The following is a 17,976-nucleotide window of genomic DNA, read 5'->3' as shown; positions in this document are numbered from 1 at the left end:
ACATGGGCCCATTCATTCTTTCCTTTACACGGATCAGTCGTCCTGGTCCCTTTGCAGAAAAACAGCCCCAAAGCATGATGTTTCCACCCCCATGCTTCACAGTAGGTATGGTGTTCTTTGGATGCAACTCAGCATTCTTTGTCCTCCAAACACGACGAGTTGAGTTTTTACCAAAAAGTTCTATTTTGGTTTCATCTGACCATATGACATTCTCCCAGTCCTCTTCTGGATCATCCAAATGCACTCTAGCAAACTTCAGACGGGCCTGGACATGTACTGGCTTAAGCAGGGGGACACGTCTGGCACTGCAGGATTTGAGTCCCTGGCGGCGTAGTGTGTTACTGATGGTAGGCTTTGTTACTTTGGTCCCAGCTCTCTGCAGGTCATTCACTAGGTCCCCCGTGTGGTTCTGGGATTTTTGCTCACCGTTCTTGTGATCATTTTGACCCCACGGGGTGAGATCTTGCGTGGAGCCCCAGATCGAGGGAGATTATCAGTGGTCTTGTATGTCTTCCATTTCCTAATAATTGCTCCCACAGTTGATTTCTTCAAACCAAGCTGCTTACCTATTGCAGATTCAGTCTTCCCAGCCTGGTGCAGGTCTACAATTTTGTTTCTGGTGTCCTTTGACAGCTCTTTGGTCTTGGCCATAGTGGAGTTTGGAGTGTGACTGTTTGAGGTTGTGGACAGGTGTCTTTTATACTGATAACAAATTCAAACAGGTGCCATTAATACAGGTAACGAGTGGAGGACAGAGGAGCCTCTTAAAGAAGAAGTTACAGGTCTGTGAGAGCCAGATATCTTGCTTGTTTGTAGGTGACCAAATACTTATTTTCCACCATAATCTGCAAATAAATTCATTAAAAATCCTACAATGTGATTTTCTGGATTTGTTTTTTTCAATTTGTCTGTCATAGTTGACGTGTACCTATGATGAAAATTACAGGCCTCTCTCATCTTTTTAAGTGGGAGAACATGCACATTTGGTGGCTGACTAAATACTTTCCCCCCCCACTGTATGCTTAAAGTACCTTGTTTCCTCCTTCAAAATATCATTTGGTGAATCATGGGTTCCTCCGTCAATTGTAACTAGTTTCATTAAATTATTTTTGGTAGCATTCCTATGTTGAAGATTAAAAAATAATTTGGTGCATTTTTTCCCATATTCCATCCAGTTTTTTTTATTTATTTTTATTGCCATCTATCTGTTCTGTTAGACTTTCTATTTCTTTTGTTAGTATAAACTTTTTTGACCTAAATTGCTTTTGTTTTCGAGATGAATACTGAATTGCATGGCCTCTAAAGGCACATTTAAAGGTGTCCCATACAATAAGGGGATTTGCTGTACCTATGTTATGTCAGAAAAAGTCAGTTATAAATTCCTTTGTCATAGTTAAAAATAAATGTTCATCCAATAGGCTTTGATTAAATTTCCAATATCCTCGCCCACGTGGAAATTCAGTAAGAGTAATGTATATGCCAATTATATGATGGTCCGACCGCATTCTGTCCCCTATCAACACTTTTTAAAGTTTTGGTGCCAACGAGAATGAGATAAGAAAGTAGTCAAGACGACTAGCTTGACTGAGTCTCCGCCATGTATATCTCACTAGATCAGGATATTTAAGCCTCCATATATCTACTAGTTCTAATGTATCCATGACATTCACGATTTCCTTATGAGCATGTAGGTGATTGTTTGTGGTGTGATTTCCTTTACGGTCCATTGAGCTATTTAAAACAGTATTATAATCCCCCACCATAATAATATTGTCTTGAATTGCTTGCAGGGTTAATAATTTATTATATATATTGTCAAAGAAGTGTGGATCATCATTATTTGGTCTGTAAATGTTAATGAGCCCCCCCCCCATTCCTTTTTCCACGCAACTTCATCTAGAATTGTTGAATGAGTTTCCTGTAAACAATAGATATTATGTTCCTTCTCTTTGAGCCATGTAAATATTGTTCTTCTTTTGTTATTATCAGCTAAGCCATTACAATTATAACTGGCTATACTTGATATTTGCATTGCTACTAAGTATCCCTTCAATTGTTCTCTACTAATTCCCCCGTTAAAGCCCCCCCCCATCCCAAGTTGAGCCGTCATCCCAGTGATCGGCATCCCACCCACATCCCTCCGGATCGCTAGGGCCCCGAGAGGCCAGGACCCATCCATCGAAAACAGCACACAGTGCCACGCACAAAACAGAAGCAGATTAACCGCCAAAACCATTCCCAATGCTTTCACCTCTATATATAACTATTTAAAAATATATATCTATTCAAATATCTTGCATATCTTATTTTCCATCATTATCAATTAATATGCGTAATAATGTTGGCAGTTCATACGTAGGATTTTAACATATAACCCGGATTGCCATTGTATTACATTTAATTTATTGACAATAAATTATTATCCTAGCAAATAATTACCGTGGTCCATCCCATACCCCCCCAACATCCCCACCCCCCCACAACAGATGCCGGACAAACACACACGCACATACTCACATACTCCAACACACTCAACCACCCTCCTCCACAATCCACCATAAAATCAGATACTCAACGGTTGTCATATCCCAGAGCCCAACTCAAGAAAGGACCTGATTACTCCATGGGCTCGCCAGTATTATAATAATGATGTTACCTAGCAATGACTAACCTTCATGTGAATTCACCTACCTCATATAGACCTTACTTTATGGATGTAAATGAGGAGTATGGGTGTAAACCTACTCTCTCCTTTGGCCATGGAATCACAGTCAAACTGACAATAAGAATAAAACCATAAAACAAAAAATAGCTGCAAGCATCCATGGCGGGGTTCAAGCCCTATGGCCCCACAGCGCCACCATCAGGACAAAATTGACTCATTGCCCTTGGATGAGCAACATCTGTACCACTTAACATGCCTGCGAAATATCAGAACTCAAAATCAAACAGATTATGCATTATGCTTTTGATGGATTTTGGACCATTTCTAATGACGTTGACTACTTTAAACATCTTCTCCAGAACGGACTAAAATAAAACCAAACACTAGCTGGGTTTCCATCCAATTGGCGACAGATTTTCATGTGAATATTCTAAAATCTGCATTAAAACAACATGCGCTTTTTCCCACCAGAGACGTGTTTCCATCAAATTGACTTGATAAAAATTACTTTTGCGGCTAAATTCCATCTACCGAATAAATGTTTGCATGTAAATGGGTTTCCGTCACATTTTCAACTCTACTGAATGTTTTGTCACAACAAATGTTGCATCAAATAGCAGCCAAGCACCAGAATAAGACACTTGATATTTATTGGAATGGCGCATCAAGCTCATCACCGTGCACTTTCACCACCCTGTGAAGTTATCATAACTTATTTCATCTGTAGCCTAATAAACGTCATGCTTTCCTAAGTCGTAGTGTGAGGACCACACAACACATCATCACGTGACTCCAAGTTTACTTCGATATGATGGTTATTATATCAATATTTGCTATTAAAGGTGTTTCCACTGACATTTCTTTCATAATTAATTTGACCGACAAAAAAACATACTTTGTTTTGTCGACATTTGTGCTGTTTAAATCAGGCCTGTCATAAAAATTTTTATCAGACATTTACTTTACTAGAATAAAGAGGTTGGATGGAAACTTGGTTATTGTCTTTCTAATGATGTAATATACTTTCATGCATTTAAATACTGTCACACATTGGTGGTTGTGCATGTCAAGAAAGTGTAGAACAGTGTTGCAGACAGTGCCACCCGTGTTATATTGTGTTGTATTAAGGGTTAATGATTAAAAGCAAGCAGTCAGTCATCTCTCAACACAACTTGTTGAATATATAAGCAATAGTTTCATATATTCTACCCTTGTCAACATTGGAGTGTATTTAATGCATTGGATTGATATCATCAGAGAGAGGGGTCCCAAGTCATACATATTCTGGCCTGTTGTCTTTCACTTTGTTTTTCTTAAAGAAAAGAAATAACTTTGTCCCATCATTCTTATTTGTTTGTTTTGAGGCCTACAGGTTTCATCACCAATAGTTTGCGGTAGAGGCTTTCAATGAAGCAGCACACAGCACATTTGGGTTTTTGCCCTAGGGCAAAAAGAGGCAGAGGAGGTCTAAAAGAGAGAGAGTGAGGAAGAGGGTCAGCTTGAGTCGGTTAAAAATTTAGGAAAAAAGGGAGATGGTTTGTTAAAGAAGAATGGTAGAAAGTGTACGCTGGATCGAAGTTCAATCAACGTTGTTTCAATGTAATCAATGTAATCAACTGTTGTTTTGAGGATGAAATTTCAACCACAGGATTATGTCATCATGGTAACCAAATTTCAACATAGACAAACATTGTATAAAATATTTTACATTTGCAGAGTTGTGGACTCGAGTCATATGACTTGGACTCGAATCTGACTCCAGTCACAAATTTGAGAAATAACTTTGTCCCATCATTCTTATTTGTTTGTTTTGTAGCCTACAGGTTTCATCACCAGTAGATGGCGGTAGAGGCTTTCAGTGAGGCAGCACACAGCCTACTAAAAAAATCCCACTTGGCACAAACTGGTTGAATCAACGTTTTTGAATGTAATTTGTCAATGTATTGTGACATGGAAAATACATTGGATTTGAAAAAAGTCATCAACTGTTGTTTTGAGGGTGAAATTTCAACCATTGGATTATGTCATCATGGTAACCAAATTTTAAAAAAATAGACAAACCTTGCATAAAATATGTTGAATTTGCAGAGTTGTGGACTCGAGTCACATGACTTGGACTCGAGTCTGACTCCAGTCACAAATTTGATGACTTGAGACTCGACTTGATATAAAATAAAATAACTTGAGACTTGACTTGGACTTGGAGCCTCAAGACTCGGAACATGACTTTGACTTGAGAGTGATGACTTGAAATGATCTGGCCAGGTTTTGTAATGTTTTGTCACTCATTTTGTGGCACAGAGTCTACGTGGGTTACTCTATAAGCAGTCAGAAACAGTAGCCACAGCATCGCCCTTGCAAAAAACCTGCAACAGATTGGCTAGTGAAACGCACACTCGGCCCTCTGATTGGACCAGTACACTGTCAATCAACACAGGTCAGGTGAGCTAGCAAACATATTGCTGATTTGCAGTACAGTTATAGAGTACCTCAGTATGAGTCATAATAACCATAAAATCTAATGGTCAAACCACCATTGTTCACCATTCATTTTTCCCATAAGGGATTTTAGAAACACTTAAAATAGGGGCTGTGTTTCATGTAGGCTTACCCTGGCGTGACATTCCATAACCCTGTAAATCTCTCTCGGACAAGGTGACTTTCATCAATATATTTGCTGTATTTCCCCCCCACACACACACATACACAAAAAAAATGAAATGCTAATTAGCTGCTAATGTGGCTATCATACAGAACTACAAATGCCACGATGCTCTGGATGAAACTGCCGAATCGAGGCAAAGGTAAGAATCTCTAATGTTAACTACATTTATTAATAAATAAATTGCTACATTTACTTAAATTGACAATTCTGTGATCTGTCTTGGGCAAGTTTTACATTTACACAGTACCTGTTAGCAAATGTGTCGGCTAAAGATGACTTGCAGGAGCTTGCAGGGATTTGTAGTCTTGGAATTTTTTGTTAAAATTAATTATTACTGTGGCAAAGAAGCACCATAGGCGCGGCTTTCCACTTGCGCTCTCCAAACTCCCAACAGTGGAGAGTGCTTTTTTCTCTTGTTGAAATGTTTGCTGTTGCTTTCATACATTTGAATGCATATTTGGTAAATCTATATTCTGTATAATACTACAATAATTGCTAGCGTTTCATCATTCCATCCCCGTACCGTTTATTGCAACACTTAGACATTTCTGTTATCTGTTTCATGTGTAGTAGGCCTACGATAAATTTTCATTTAGCAAACCATTTCTATCCCTGCTCTGAGTGGGCAACTTGACTTACTTTTAGAATACAGGACTTGGACTTGACTGGTCTTGAAACATTCTACTTGTGACTCGACATGACACTTGGACCTTGTGACTTGAGACTTGCTTGTGACTCGAATAATAGTGATATTGTGCACATGAAACGTTCGCTAGACTCATGAGGTAGAAGTTCTGTTTACTCAATATATGGTTTCCTTTGTTCATATTATGTCGGAGTTCCATGTGTCTGTGTCCTACGTCTCTGGCATTTTTTTTTGTGTGCGTAATAGCAGGATGGGAACCTCAGTGCGCATATAAATAGGCTATGTGGCCTGCGCTACACGCTTTGTAGTCAGAACGTTGAATAAGAGTAAATTATTGTTCCAATACATGGTGTTGAAATATCGTTAATAATCATAAAGTCTGATGGATGTGAAAATTGCCTTTTACATTGTAGAACCAGTTCATTGGTTGTAATTGCCAATTGGGTAATTGTATGGTCCGGCTGGGTCAAGTGTTTATATTATGTACCTGTTTGAGCTACTGTAAGACAGATTTGAGTTAGTTTCTCAAGGGGGAGGCTGTGCAGTCTTGCCCTCTACCTGTGTCCATTCAGATAGGCAGGGTAAGCCTGATACATAGGCTATTTCTTTTGGGCTATTGCCAATGTACAGTATATTTGGTAAATCATACTTTTGTATGATATGGCTCTTTCACCATTGGATCACCAATATCTGTAAAGACATCTACACTCTGAGCATTTCAACCTGCCTTGCTTTCTGCTGATTTCATGCCCTTACGACTGCTACAAGGTCGCTATTTTACAATTAGCCTACATCAAAATGTGTTGTAGACAAAATAATAAAAAGGGCTGTCTGATAGCTTCAATAAATAGACAAAGATTTGTAGTTGAACAACATTTTTACATTTACATTTTAGTCATTTAGCAGACGCTCTTATCCAGAGCGACTTACAGGAGCAATTAGGGTTAAGTGCCTTGCTCAAGGGCACATTTACGTCATTTAGCAGACGCTCTTATCCAGAGCGACTCACAAATTGGTGCATTCACCCTATAGCCAGTGGGATAACCACTTTACAATTTGGGGGGGGTAGAAGGATTACTTTATCCTATCCCAGGTATTCCTTAAAGAGGTGGGGTTTCAAATGTAGATACTGGCAGAAGGATCCCAAAAACATTTTACAAACAAAAACCCAAAAGTGTATTCAACCCACCATCTCTATTACATTCACATTTTTAGTCATTTAGCAGACGCTCTTATCCAGAGCGACTTACAGTTAGTGAGTGCATACATTATTTTATTTTTCATACTGGCCCCCCGTGGGAATCGAACCCACAACCCTGGCGTTGCAAACGCCATGCTCTACCAACTGAGCTACATCCCTGCCGGCCATTCCCTCCCCTACCCTGGATGACGCTGGGCCAATTGTGCGCCGCCCCATGGGTCTCCCGGTCACGGCCGGCTACGACAGAGCCTGGATTCGGACCAGGAACTCTAGTGGCACAGCTAGCACTGCGATGCAGTGCCTTAGACCACTGCGCCACTCGGGAACAAGTCATTGCATGCATAGATTTTTTACTTGTCTTGAGACTTGACTTGCTCTTAGAATACAGGACTTGGACTTGACTGACCATACTTTATCAATCATCAACAGTATCTCTGATTATACCTTTGTGACCCGTATGACAAGGAAGTCAACAGGTGCCAATATAAACTATGTAGAATATTGGCATGTTGGAAACTACACATTTTTGTATTTATTTTCCATAATATCAATTATCCACCCCATCGAAGATATTCTTTAAAAAAGTACACTCGGTCATAACAGACTTTATAAGGCCAAATAAAATTCATGGAATAATAGGTTCCGTTCTCTGAGATTATGTGGCCTACCACTTCGCGGCTGAGCTGTTGTTGCTCCTAGATGTTTCCACTTCACAATAACAGCACTTACAGTTGACCAGGACAGCTCTAGCAGGGCAGAAATTTGATGAACAGACTTGTTAGAAAGGTGGCATCATATGATGGTGCCACATTGAAAGTCACTGAGCTCCTCAGTAAGGCCATTCTGCTGCCAATGTTTGTGCTTTTTAAGGGGTGGCCACATACTATTGTATATATATAGTTTATCATCAGAGAGAGGGGTCCGATTCTGGCCTGTTGTTGAATTTAACTTTGTTTTACTTAAAGAAAATAAATAGTTTTGTCCCATCATTCTTGTTTGTTTGTAATGAGGACTATGGTTGTGTTTCATAAACGGTAAATGGTGTTACAGGCTTTCAAAGAGGTAGCACACAGCCTATGAAACGCCAGGAGTGGGGTGGAGACTAGAAGTCTCGTCCATGATCCACCCAATTGTGCAATAGCTGCTGTGGCTTACTCAATAAGTGTTTTCATACAGTAGGAGGACATTTTTCTGTCAGCACAAAGGGCAAAAAACAAATGTCTCTGCTATTTCAGCAGAGGAACTTGCATTCATCAAAGGTTAGTTGCCTATTAAATTTACAGATGCATCTGTTTTGTTTCTTTTTACTGACCAATATAAGCCTGGTTGTTTATTTTTGTGAAAAGGTTTGGGCTACATTGCAAGATGTGCATAGTCTCCATCAAAATGATGATTGCAGACCATTGCACAAATAAATTGCATTCAAAAACATTTTACATATAGCTTAGCCTAGATAACTGTCTTACATAAACAATTAACAGGTCCTCATTATTACAAAATGCCAATCTCAAAATGTAATACAATTCCATAATTACATTTCCCCTATGGCCCTAGCAATGAGAAGAGCAAAGCATGTTACAGAAGCTGTGCTGTGTGATTCTACTCATCATCCAGAGGGATACAGAAAGTAGGTTTTCAATTGATCTCATAAAATGTAATACTATTGAGCTCATGATTTTAATTGTTTTATTTTAAGACAAAAAGCAGACAATAACACCCACCGAACACACAATCCCACCATTAAATTGTAGTTCTGGTCCTTCTAGGGTACAATAAGGCACACACATCAGCTCAGTATGTTTACTATGTTTTTAACTCAGTATGTTTACTATGTTTTTAACTCAGTATGTTTACTATGTTTTTAACTCAGTACGTTTACTATGTTTTTAACTCAGTATGTTTACTATGTTTTTAACTCAGTATGTTTACTATGTTTTTAACTCAGTATGTTTACTATGTGTTTAACTCAATATGTTTACTATGTTTTTAACTCAGTATGTTTACTATGTTTACTATGGAACCCATCAGAAAACCTTGGATCTATTCGAATAACAGCTGCTAGACTGTTGGATGAAGGCACCTTCACATGTATCTTCAGTGTTTTCCCCAGTGGAGCATACAGTACAGAGATATCTCTAACTGTGCTTGGTAAGAACTTTTCCTTCACTCTTTGTATCACTGTTTCTACTTTTGACAGTGTATGAAGACTGCATGTGATAATCAATACTAGAAAGTTAAAAAGTTGGCAGGTTCATTATTCAAGCAAGAGCAGAGCCCACATCTACAGGTTTTGCTTTGCCAAGGAAAATCCATCTTCTCTTCACTTAGTAAAAAGGGTGTGAAAGGGTTTCTTTCCAGAGGGATACGATTCGACCTATAACCTTCGTTTTTTCCCCCAAAGAACCGTTTTTGGAAGAAAGAGTCAGCCAGTTATTGTCACGTAAAAAAAAGACTGCCGGTATCACGGTAATTTACCGTTACTTAACATAATCACGTTTAGCATCTCCAGGCCTCCACACAAACAAGCCGCTGATGTGTGCCTTTGGAACATCTACATAAAAAAGTATAATAAATACATTTAATATACACCATCACAATAAACCCATTATTTATTTTTGTCAGGTCTAAAGAAACATTATGATATGAAGAAAATGTATTTCAGAAGAACAGAATATGAGTTGGCCTACTGTATGTTATCTGGTAATTCTCCATGCCATCGGTTGTAGGCTTGTTCATTTAGCTGACAAGATATGCTTATGAGTCCCCTGCCATTATTTTATTTTATATGATTTTATAGTATGAAGAATATAATTGAACTGATTTTCACTCATCAGACTATTCTCAATTTAATCTTGTCTTTACTAATATGTAAAATTTGTTTCGATTTAAAATGGCCCATTATCAAATGAGCAGGAACAGGGGCAGGGGAAAAAAGACATGTCAACATATGCACTCGAATAGGAAATGGAGACGACAAGCTTTCCTGCCGGTCCTATTAGTAGGCTACTTTGGTTTTAGAGCGGAGCATGTGCTTAATATGAGCAGCTAAGAAATAAATACAAGAACACTTATTTCACTCCACACATCAATCACTGTTTGAGGAACATGCTCGCACTGCCCGACAGGTGATATTCCACCCAAACTCTGAATGCCGTGGGCTCTCCAACCTTGTTCCTGCAGCTACCCAGCGCTTCATTTGGGAAACCATAAGGCTGATAAGCCTATGCATATGCATAAACTCTAATATGCTTATGATTGTTCTGAATGAATTATCACCTTAGAATATTTTGGTTACTACCTGATTCCATATGTGTTATTTCATAGTTTTGATGTCTTCACTATTATTATTATAGAAAATAGAAAATAGTAGTTGGTAGAGCATGGCGCTTGCAAAGCCAGGGTTGTGGGTTCCATTCCCACGGGGGGCCAGTATGGAAAATATATGCTCTCACTAACTGTAAGTCGCTCTGGATAAGAGCGTCTGCTAAATGACTAAAATGTAAATGTAAATGTAAAAACCCTAGAATGAGTAGGTGTTCTTGCACTACTCATCTCATATGTACAGTTGGGAAAAAAGTATTTAGTCAGCCACCAATTGTGCAAGTTCTCCCACTTAAAAAGATGAGAGAGGCCTGTAATTTTCATCATAGGTACACGTCAACTATGACAGACAAAATGAGAAAAAAAATCCTGAAAATCACATTGTAGGATTTTTAATTAATTTATTTGCAAATTATGGTGGAAAATAAGTATTTGGTCAATATCAAAAGTTTCTCAATACTTTGTTATATACCCTTTGTTGGCAATGACACAGGTCAAACGTTTTCTGTAAGTCTTCACAAGGTTTTCACACACTGTTGTTGGTATTTTGGCCCATTCCTCCATGCAGATCTCCTCTAGAGCAGTGATGTTTTGGGGCTGTCACTGGGCAACACGGACTTTCAACTCCCCTCCAAAGATTTTCTATGGGGTTGAGATCTGGAGACTGGCTAGGCCACTCCAGGACCTTGAAATGCTTCTTACGAAGCCACTCCTTCGTTGCCCGGGCGGTGTGTTTGGGATCATTGTCATGCTGAAAGACCCAGCCACGTTTCATCTTCAATGCCCTTGCTGATGGAAGGAGGTTTTCAATCAAAATATCACGATACATGGCCCCATTCATTCTTTCCTTTACACGGATCAGTCGTCCTGGTCCCTTTGCAGAAAAACAGCCCCAAAGCATGATGTTTCCACCCCCATGCTTCACAGTAGGTATGGTGTTCTTTGGATGCAACTCAGCATTCTTTGTCCTCCAAACACGACGAGTTGAGTTTTTACCAAAAAGTTATATTTTGGTTTCATCTGACCATATGACATTCTCCCAATCCTCTTCTGGATCATCCAAATGCACTCTAGAAACTTCAGACGGGCCTGGACATGTACTGGCTTAAGCAGGGGGACATGTCTGGCACTGCAGGATTTAAGTCCCTGGCGGCGAAGTGTGTTACTGATGGTAGGCTTTGTTACTTTGGTCCCAGCTCTCTGCTGGTCATTCACTAGGTCCCCCCGTGTGGTTCTGGGATTTTTGCTCACCGTTCCTGTGATCATTTTGACCCCACGGGGCTGAGATCTTGCGTGGAGCCCCAGATCGAGGGAGATTATCAGTGGTCTTGTATGTCTTCCATTTCCTAATAATTGCTCCCACAGTTGATTTCTTCAAACCAAGCTGCTTACCTATTGCAGATTCAGCCTTCCCAGCCTGGTGCAGGTCTACAATTTTGTTTCTGGTGTCCTTTGACAGCTCTTTGGTCTTGGCCATAGTGGAGTTTGGAGTGTGACTGTTTGAGGTTGTGGACAGGTGTCTTTTATACTGATAACAACTTCAAACAGGTGCCATTGATACAGGTAACGAGTGGAGGACAGAGGAGCCTCTTAAAGAAGAAGTTACAGGTGTGTGAGAGCCAGAAATCTTGCTTGTTTGTAGGTGACCAAATACTTATTTTCCACCATAATTTGCAAATAAATTCATAAAAAAATCCTACAATGTGATTTTTCTGGATTTTTTTCCTCAATTTGTCTGTCATAGTTGACCTATGATGAAAATTACAGGCCTCTCTCATCTTTTTAAGTGGGAGAACTTGCACAATTGGTGGCTGACTAAATACATTTTTTCCCCCACTGTATATACTGCATTCTATTCTATAATATTCTACTGTATCTTAGTCCATGCCGCTCTGTCATTGCTTGTCCATATATGTATATTTTCTTAAATTCCATTCTATTGTGTGTATTAGGTATATGTTGTGAAATTGTTAGATATTACTTGTTAGATATTACTGCACTGTCAGAGCTAGAAGCACAAGCATTTCGCTACAACCGCTATATCATCTGCTAAACACGTGTATGTGACAAATCAAATTTGATTTGATTTGATTTGTTCTAAAACTTTTGACCAGTAGTGCAGGTATATGTTCATGGGTACATGAGGTGTGAGATTTTAGGTCTGTCTTGCCTTACTGCACAACCTGGGCATCATTCACAAGTGATAATGCTCATTCACAAGTTATGGGCTAGTATTGTCACCCAACAGAATATTCTTAATTTAGTGTCGTCTTTACATATACTAAATAATATATGTGTGAAATTAGTTTTGATTTAGAATGCACCGTTTTCATGCACCTGTCTCGGAACAGGGTGCAATGGGAAAAAAAAAAAAGTTAAATAGGGAAGGGAGGACGCTTTTCCCATGGTTCATTTTCATGCCAGCCAGGTAGGCTATACTCCTGTTGTAAAGCGAAGCAATTTGCTCCACTGCTCCCAACAGTGAAGAGAAATGTTTTATGTTTTAGAGTTAATTTCGTGCAATTCTACACATTTTGCCATGAAAGCAAGTTTGCTGCAATTCTACACATTTTGCCATGGGGTGGAGAGAAAGTTTAGCAGTTTTATAACTACTTGCCCATCCCTAGTGTAGAGTAAAACCTTCAAAACCACGCCCATCATTATCATATTTCCGAGCATGCTCTATTGCAGATAGATTTGTTTGTTTCAATATCTGTGTTTTTGTATGCGCATTGTTTAGTTGATTAACCTTATGCTACACGAAGATAATTTAGGTAGATCATTTATCAATCTTCCCTAACCTGGCAGTCATTCTAAAATGCAGGTTGCAGGTGATTAAAAGTTCCAATTGTTGGATATCCTCACTCTGGCTGAGTAAGGCACTTAACCCTAATTTGCCCCAGCGGTGCTGTACTACTATGGCTGACCCTGTAAAACAACACATTTCACTGCGCTTCTCTGGTTTATGTGGCAATAAAACATTTTAAAATATATGTTATTATTTAGAGGGTTCTAGGCAGAACCATATACAGGGGGATCTATGAAGAACCCATAGAGATCATATTCTAATTCCTAAATCTATGGAAGAACCCTACATAGAGGGTTCTAGGTAGAACCCTCTGCAAAGGGTTCTACCTAGCACCAAAAAGGGTTCCCTTATGGGGACAAACCGAAGAACCCTATGTGGTTGTAGTTAGCACCTTTCTTTCTAAGAGTGTATCCTGTTACTCAAGCTGTGACCACGAGAGCACAGGTAGCAATACTTTCCCTAATGGTGGAACAGACGTTGGAATATACAGAATACACCACTATATCCTGCCTTCCTTAACGACATTATCACTGGGCTGTGAATGCTTGTCAGTGGAACTGCTGAACATGAAAAACAGCTTTTGTGAAACTTAATACCTCAGGAACATGTACCTCTCATCAGGGTGAGCTAAAACCTGTTCAAACTGGATTTGCCCAAACCTCCAATACAGTCAATGTGTAGCTACTAATAATGTATATTGCAATTGGCCAGTTAGAGAACATGATAGGGTTTATTTAAAGTGTGTTGGTCATGTAACATGAGCATTTGGATAAGTTTCACATGACGGGCTGTGTGTGTTTTGGTTGTTTTTTTCATGTATAGTTCCACATTTATAATGAGTGACTTGTTCATGTTTTCTGTTCTCTGTTTGTTTGTTTTCTGGTCATAGTTCCTCCAGTAGTGAGTGTGACAGTTGATGTTCCTCCTGTCATTGGGGAGAATGAGGTAGTCTTGGCAACCTGCATGGCTGCTGGTGCCAAGCCACAGGCAGAAGTGAAGTGGATTTCAGGTACATTCGGTAGTTTGTTGAGGACGGTGACCAACTCCACCAAGCAGCAGCAGGTCCAGTGTGTCGTCAACCAGTCTTCCCTGGCAACAGAAAGTAGCTACAACTACACCATAAACATCCACTGTAAGTGTCTTCTACTACCACTGTCCTACACTATAGACAGACACTTTAAGTGTATTCTAATACTACTGTCTTACACTATAGACAGACACTGTAAATATATACCCCACTACCACTGTCCTACACTATCGGCATCCACTTTAAATGTATATTCCACTATCACTGTCACAGACCATAGACATCCACTGTACGTATAAACTCTCACTGTCTTCACTGGCTGTAGACTAGCACTCCCTCTAACCAGTCGCTGTCTGTCTATACACTCTTAGAAAATAAGGTCCTATCCTAGAATCAAATATGGTTTTTCGGCTGTCCCCATAGGAGAACCCTTTGTATAACCCCCTAATAGTTCCAGGTAGAACCCTTTTGGTTCCAGGTAGAACCCTTTTGGGTTCCATGTAAAACCCTTTCCATGGAGGAAAGCCTTTGAACTGGCTTGTAACAACTGTTTCTTTAGCTTAAACATAGTTCTGAGGCAAAGAGTGGTATGGACCTTTTAAATGCTTGCATTGTACTGCTCCTCTATTGCAAGTAATCTATCAAACTGAAATGAAGGAAGATCAGGTTCACAAACAACTGAATTCCTAGAATTTTGCCTCATCTGTGGATTACAGTTTCACCCCTGTCAACTGCTCAGATACTGTAGTGTCATTGTTATATCTGTCTTTGTATGGATGTGTGAGTGTAGGTTTATTTACATTTTATATCTGCAGTAACTGTAACCACCTCTCTATCTCTCTTTTAATCGCTGTCTCACTCAATGTCGCACTCTCTCGCTCAAATCAAATCAAATGTTGCTTATACATGTGCTTAATACAACTGGTGTAGCCTTTACAGTGAAATACTTGCTTACAAACCATTCCCAACGATGCATAGTTTAAAAAATAGTAATAATAATAATAATAATAATAGTAACTAACTCAAGAGGAATAAAATAAAATACACAAGAATGGAGCTACATGCAAGGATTACCAGTAGCAGATCAATGTGCAGAGGTACGAGGTACAGGTAGTTGAGGTAGATATGTACATTAAGGCAGGGTAAAGTGACTAGGCATCAGGATAGATAATAATAAGACTAAAATAAAGAACAGAGCAGCAGCAGCAAATTATGTGTAAAAGTGTGTGTGTCTATGTTTGTGTGTTTGTGTTGTGTCAGTATGCGTGTGTGTTATGTTTGTGTGTGCGTATGTAGTGTTTGAATGTGTGAGGGATTTGTGTGGGAGTGACAGTGTAGTGTGAGTATGTATATGGTGTGTATATAAAGTATTGTGAGTGTGCGTAGGGTCAGTGCAAGATAGAGTCAGTGCAGATAGTTTAGGTACCATAATTGATTATTTAGCAGTCTGGCTATTTAGCAGTCTTATGGCTTGGGGGTAGAAGCTGTCTCTGAGCCTGTTGGTCATAAAGCAGATGGTCCGGTACCGTTTACCGGACGGTAGCAGAGTGAACAGTCTATGGTTTGGGTTGCTGGACTCCTCTGGCACCACTTGATATAGAGATCCTGGATGGCAGGGAGCTCTGCCCCGGTGATGTAATGGGCTGTCCGCACCACCCTTTGTAGCGCTTTGCGGTCAAGGGCGGTGCAATTGCCATACCAAGCGGTGATGCACTCAGTCAAGATGTTCTCGATGGTGCAGCTGTATAATTTTTTGAGGATCTAAAGACCCATTTTCTTCAGGACTGTGCGGGTGAGTGTGGACGATGTTAAGTCTTTACTGATGTGGACGCCAAAGAACTTAAAGGTCTAGTCCAGCTACACAACAGCCCCTTCGATGTGGATGGATGTGTAACAGATGTATATCGTACTCTCCTTGCATTGTGTTTTCTCCTAATAAATCACATCAGCCAGTGGTCCCAGTTGAGCATAATTTATTTTTGTTGTTAAATGGGAAACAGCACGTTAGTTGTGCAGGGCTTAACGATATTGATGGCTGTCGATGGCAAAATCCCTTGCATCACATTTTCATACTGGGAAGACCTGACGTTCGCGATCTCCTCCTTGCATCACATTTTCATACTGGGAAGACCTGACGTTCGCGATCTCCCCCCTAGCTGCAAGCGGGGCCAATCACAACACGCCTTATTGTCATCAGAGTTGAACCAACCAATAAGAATACTTGAACATTAAATACACATTTCTTTAGAGGCAAGTGGAAACATAACCAACCCTGTTACATTCTCCCCTGCTGAATTACACTTGCATACTATAAAGAAACAAAATGAGGTATGCAATACCTTGCAATACATATGTCACCAAATATTCCAGTGCAGGGGCGGTGTGTTCATTAGGGCGATATGGGCGACGCACTGCCAAACGGGAAAAGGAAGGGATTTTTTTTCTAATCAATTATATCACAGCAACAGTAGTTTTCAGTGTTCTAATCTAGACGTCTGATCTGCCACTAAATGTCCAATCAGGCTAAAGTCGTGCTTCAAATGGCCCCGCCCCTTTTGGGGCGATTTCAGTCAGGTTGAAAATCGCCCAGGAGTCTCTCATAGACTATCATGTAAAATATTTATTTTTTCAAATATCAGAGCTTTCAATACAATCTCTATGGGTTCCGGGAGGGCTTGCACTTACGCGCTTTCGTCATACGTAACATAAGTAACCATGAACATAACTAAGAAAAGAGCGGGTAGCAGCGTCAATCAATTCACGTACAACTGTCAAGATGGCTAGCTTTGCGAGGCAAAGATGAAACTGAGGGCTCCACCGCACCAACCCTGGTATTTTTCTTGGACTTGTCAACTTTGTGGCACAATTAGATGAGGTGTTTGATGACCATCTTAAAAATGCTAAAGTTTTCAAGGGCACATCAAAGACCATTCAAAACGAGCTACTGGAGTGTATGCTAGCGGTCATGAGGGAACATATTGTGGAGGAGGTGAAGTCGGCGAACTTCGTAGCTATCCAAGCTGACGAGACCACGGACGTTTCTACACAGACACAGCTGGTGCTTGTGCTGAGGTACATAGATAGCAACCACAAAGTGCAGGAGCGCTTTTTTGAGTTCCTTCCCATCTCGGAATCAACCTCTGTCTCAATCGCCAGTGTGCTTTTGGAGAGACTGAACGGTCTTTTTGCCGACGACGAGAAAGTCAAACTCATTGCGCAAGCTTAAGATGGAGCCAGTGTGAGGGGAGAGAAGGCTGGTGTGCAGCAAAAGGTGCGTAAGCATTTCAAGAATGCCCATTACGTGCATTGCTATGCGCATCAGCTGAATTTGATCATGCAGCAAGCTAGAACAGTTTCAGTACAAGTAATGTAGCCTCTCTCTCTCTGTGTCCCTCCCTGTCTGTCTCTTTAACACACACACGCCCAAATCAGTTCACAGTTGATGTTGTTTAAAATAGTTATTTTTCATTAAAAAAAAAGTAAAAAATAAAAAATAATCTGTTCATGTTCATTTTTACAAATCTATACAATTGGCCAGAATATGGTTGTTCATTTTTACAAAGCCATACAGATAGCTGTGTTTACCTTTTCTATAAATTATTTTCAAATTCTGTTTTCAGGCAAAATGTCTATCACTGTTCA

General features: G+C 39.9%; 1 protein-coding gene across 1 annotated transcript in view; it reads left to right on the top strand.

Moving 5' to 3' along the window:
* The first annotated feature begins 8,347 nt into the window (after positions 1 to 8,347).
* LOC123481708 (nectin-4-like) overlaps positions 8,348 to 17,976 on the top strand; it is a 28,046-nt gene continuing 18,417 nt past the window's right edge. Inside the window, exons 1-4 of the mRNA XM_045206459.1 lie at positions 8,348 to 8,436; positions 8,732 to 8,804; positions 9,206 to 9,325; positions 14,197 to 14,439. Of these exons, the coding sequence (XP_045062394.1) occupies positions 8,750 to 8,804; positions 9,206 to 9,325; positions 14,197 to 14,439 (418 nt within the window). The 5' untranslated portion in view covers positions 8,348 to 8,436; positions 8,732 to 8,749. The remainder of the gene's footprint in view (positions 8,437 to 8,731; positions 8,805 to 9,205; positions 9,326 to 14,196; positions 14,440 to 17,976) is intronic.

This window comes from Coregonus clupeaformis, chromosome 23 (assembly GCF_020615455.1).
Source record: "Coregonus clupeaformis isolate EN_2021a chromosome 23, ASM2061545v1, whole genome shotgun sequence".
NCBI lineage: Eukaryota > Metazoa > Chordata > Actinopteri > Salmoniformes > Salmonidae > Coregonus > Coregonus clupeaformis.
This window is presented reverse-complemented; position numbering and strand designations above follow the sequence as displayed.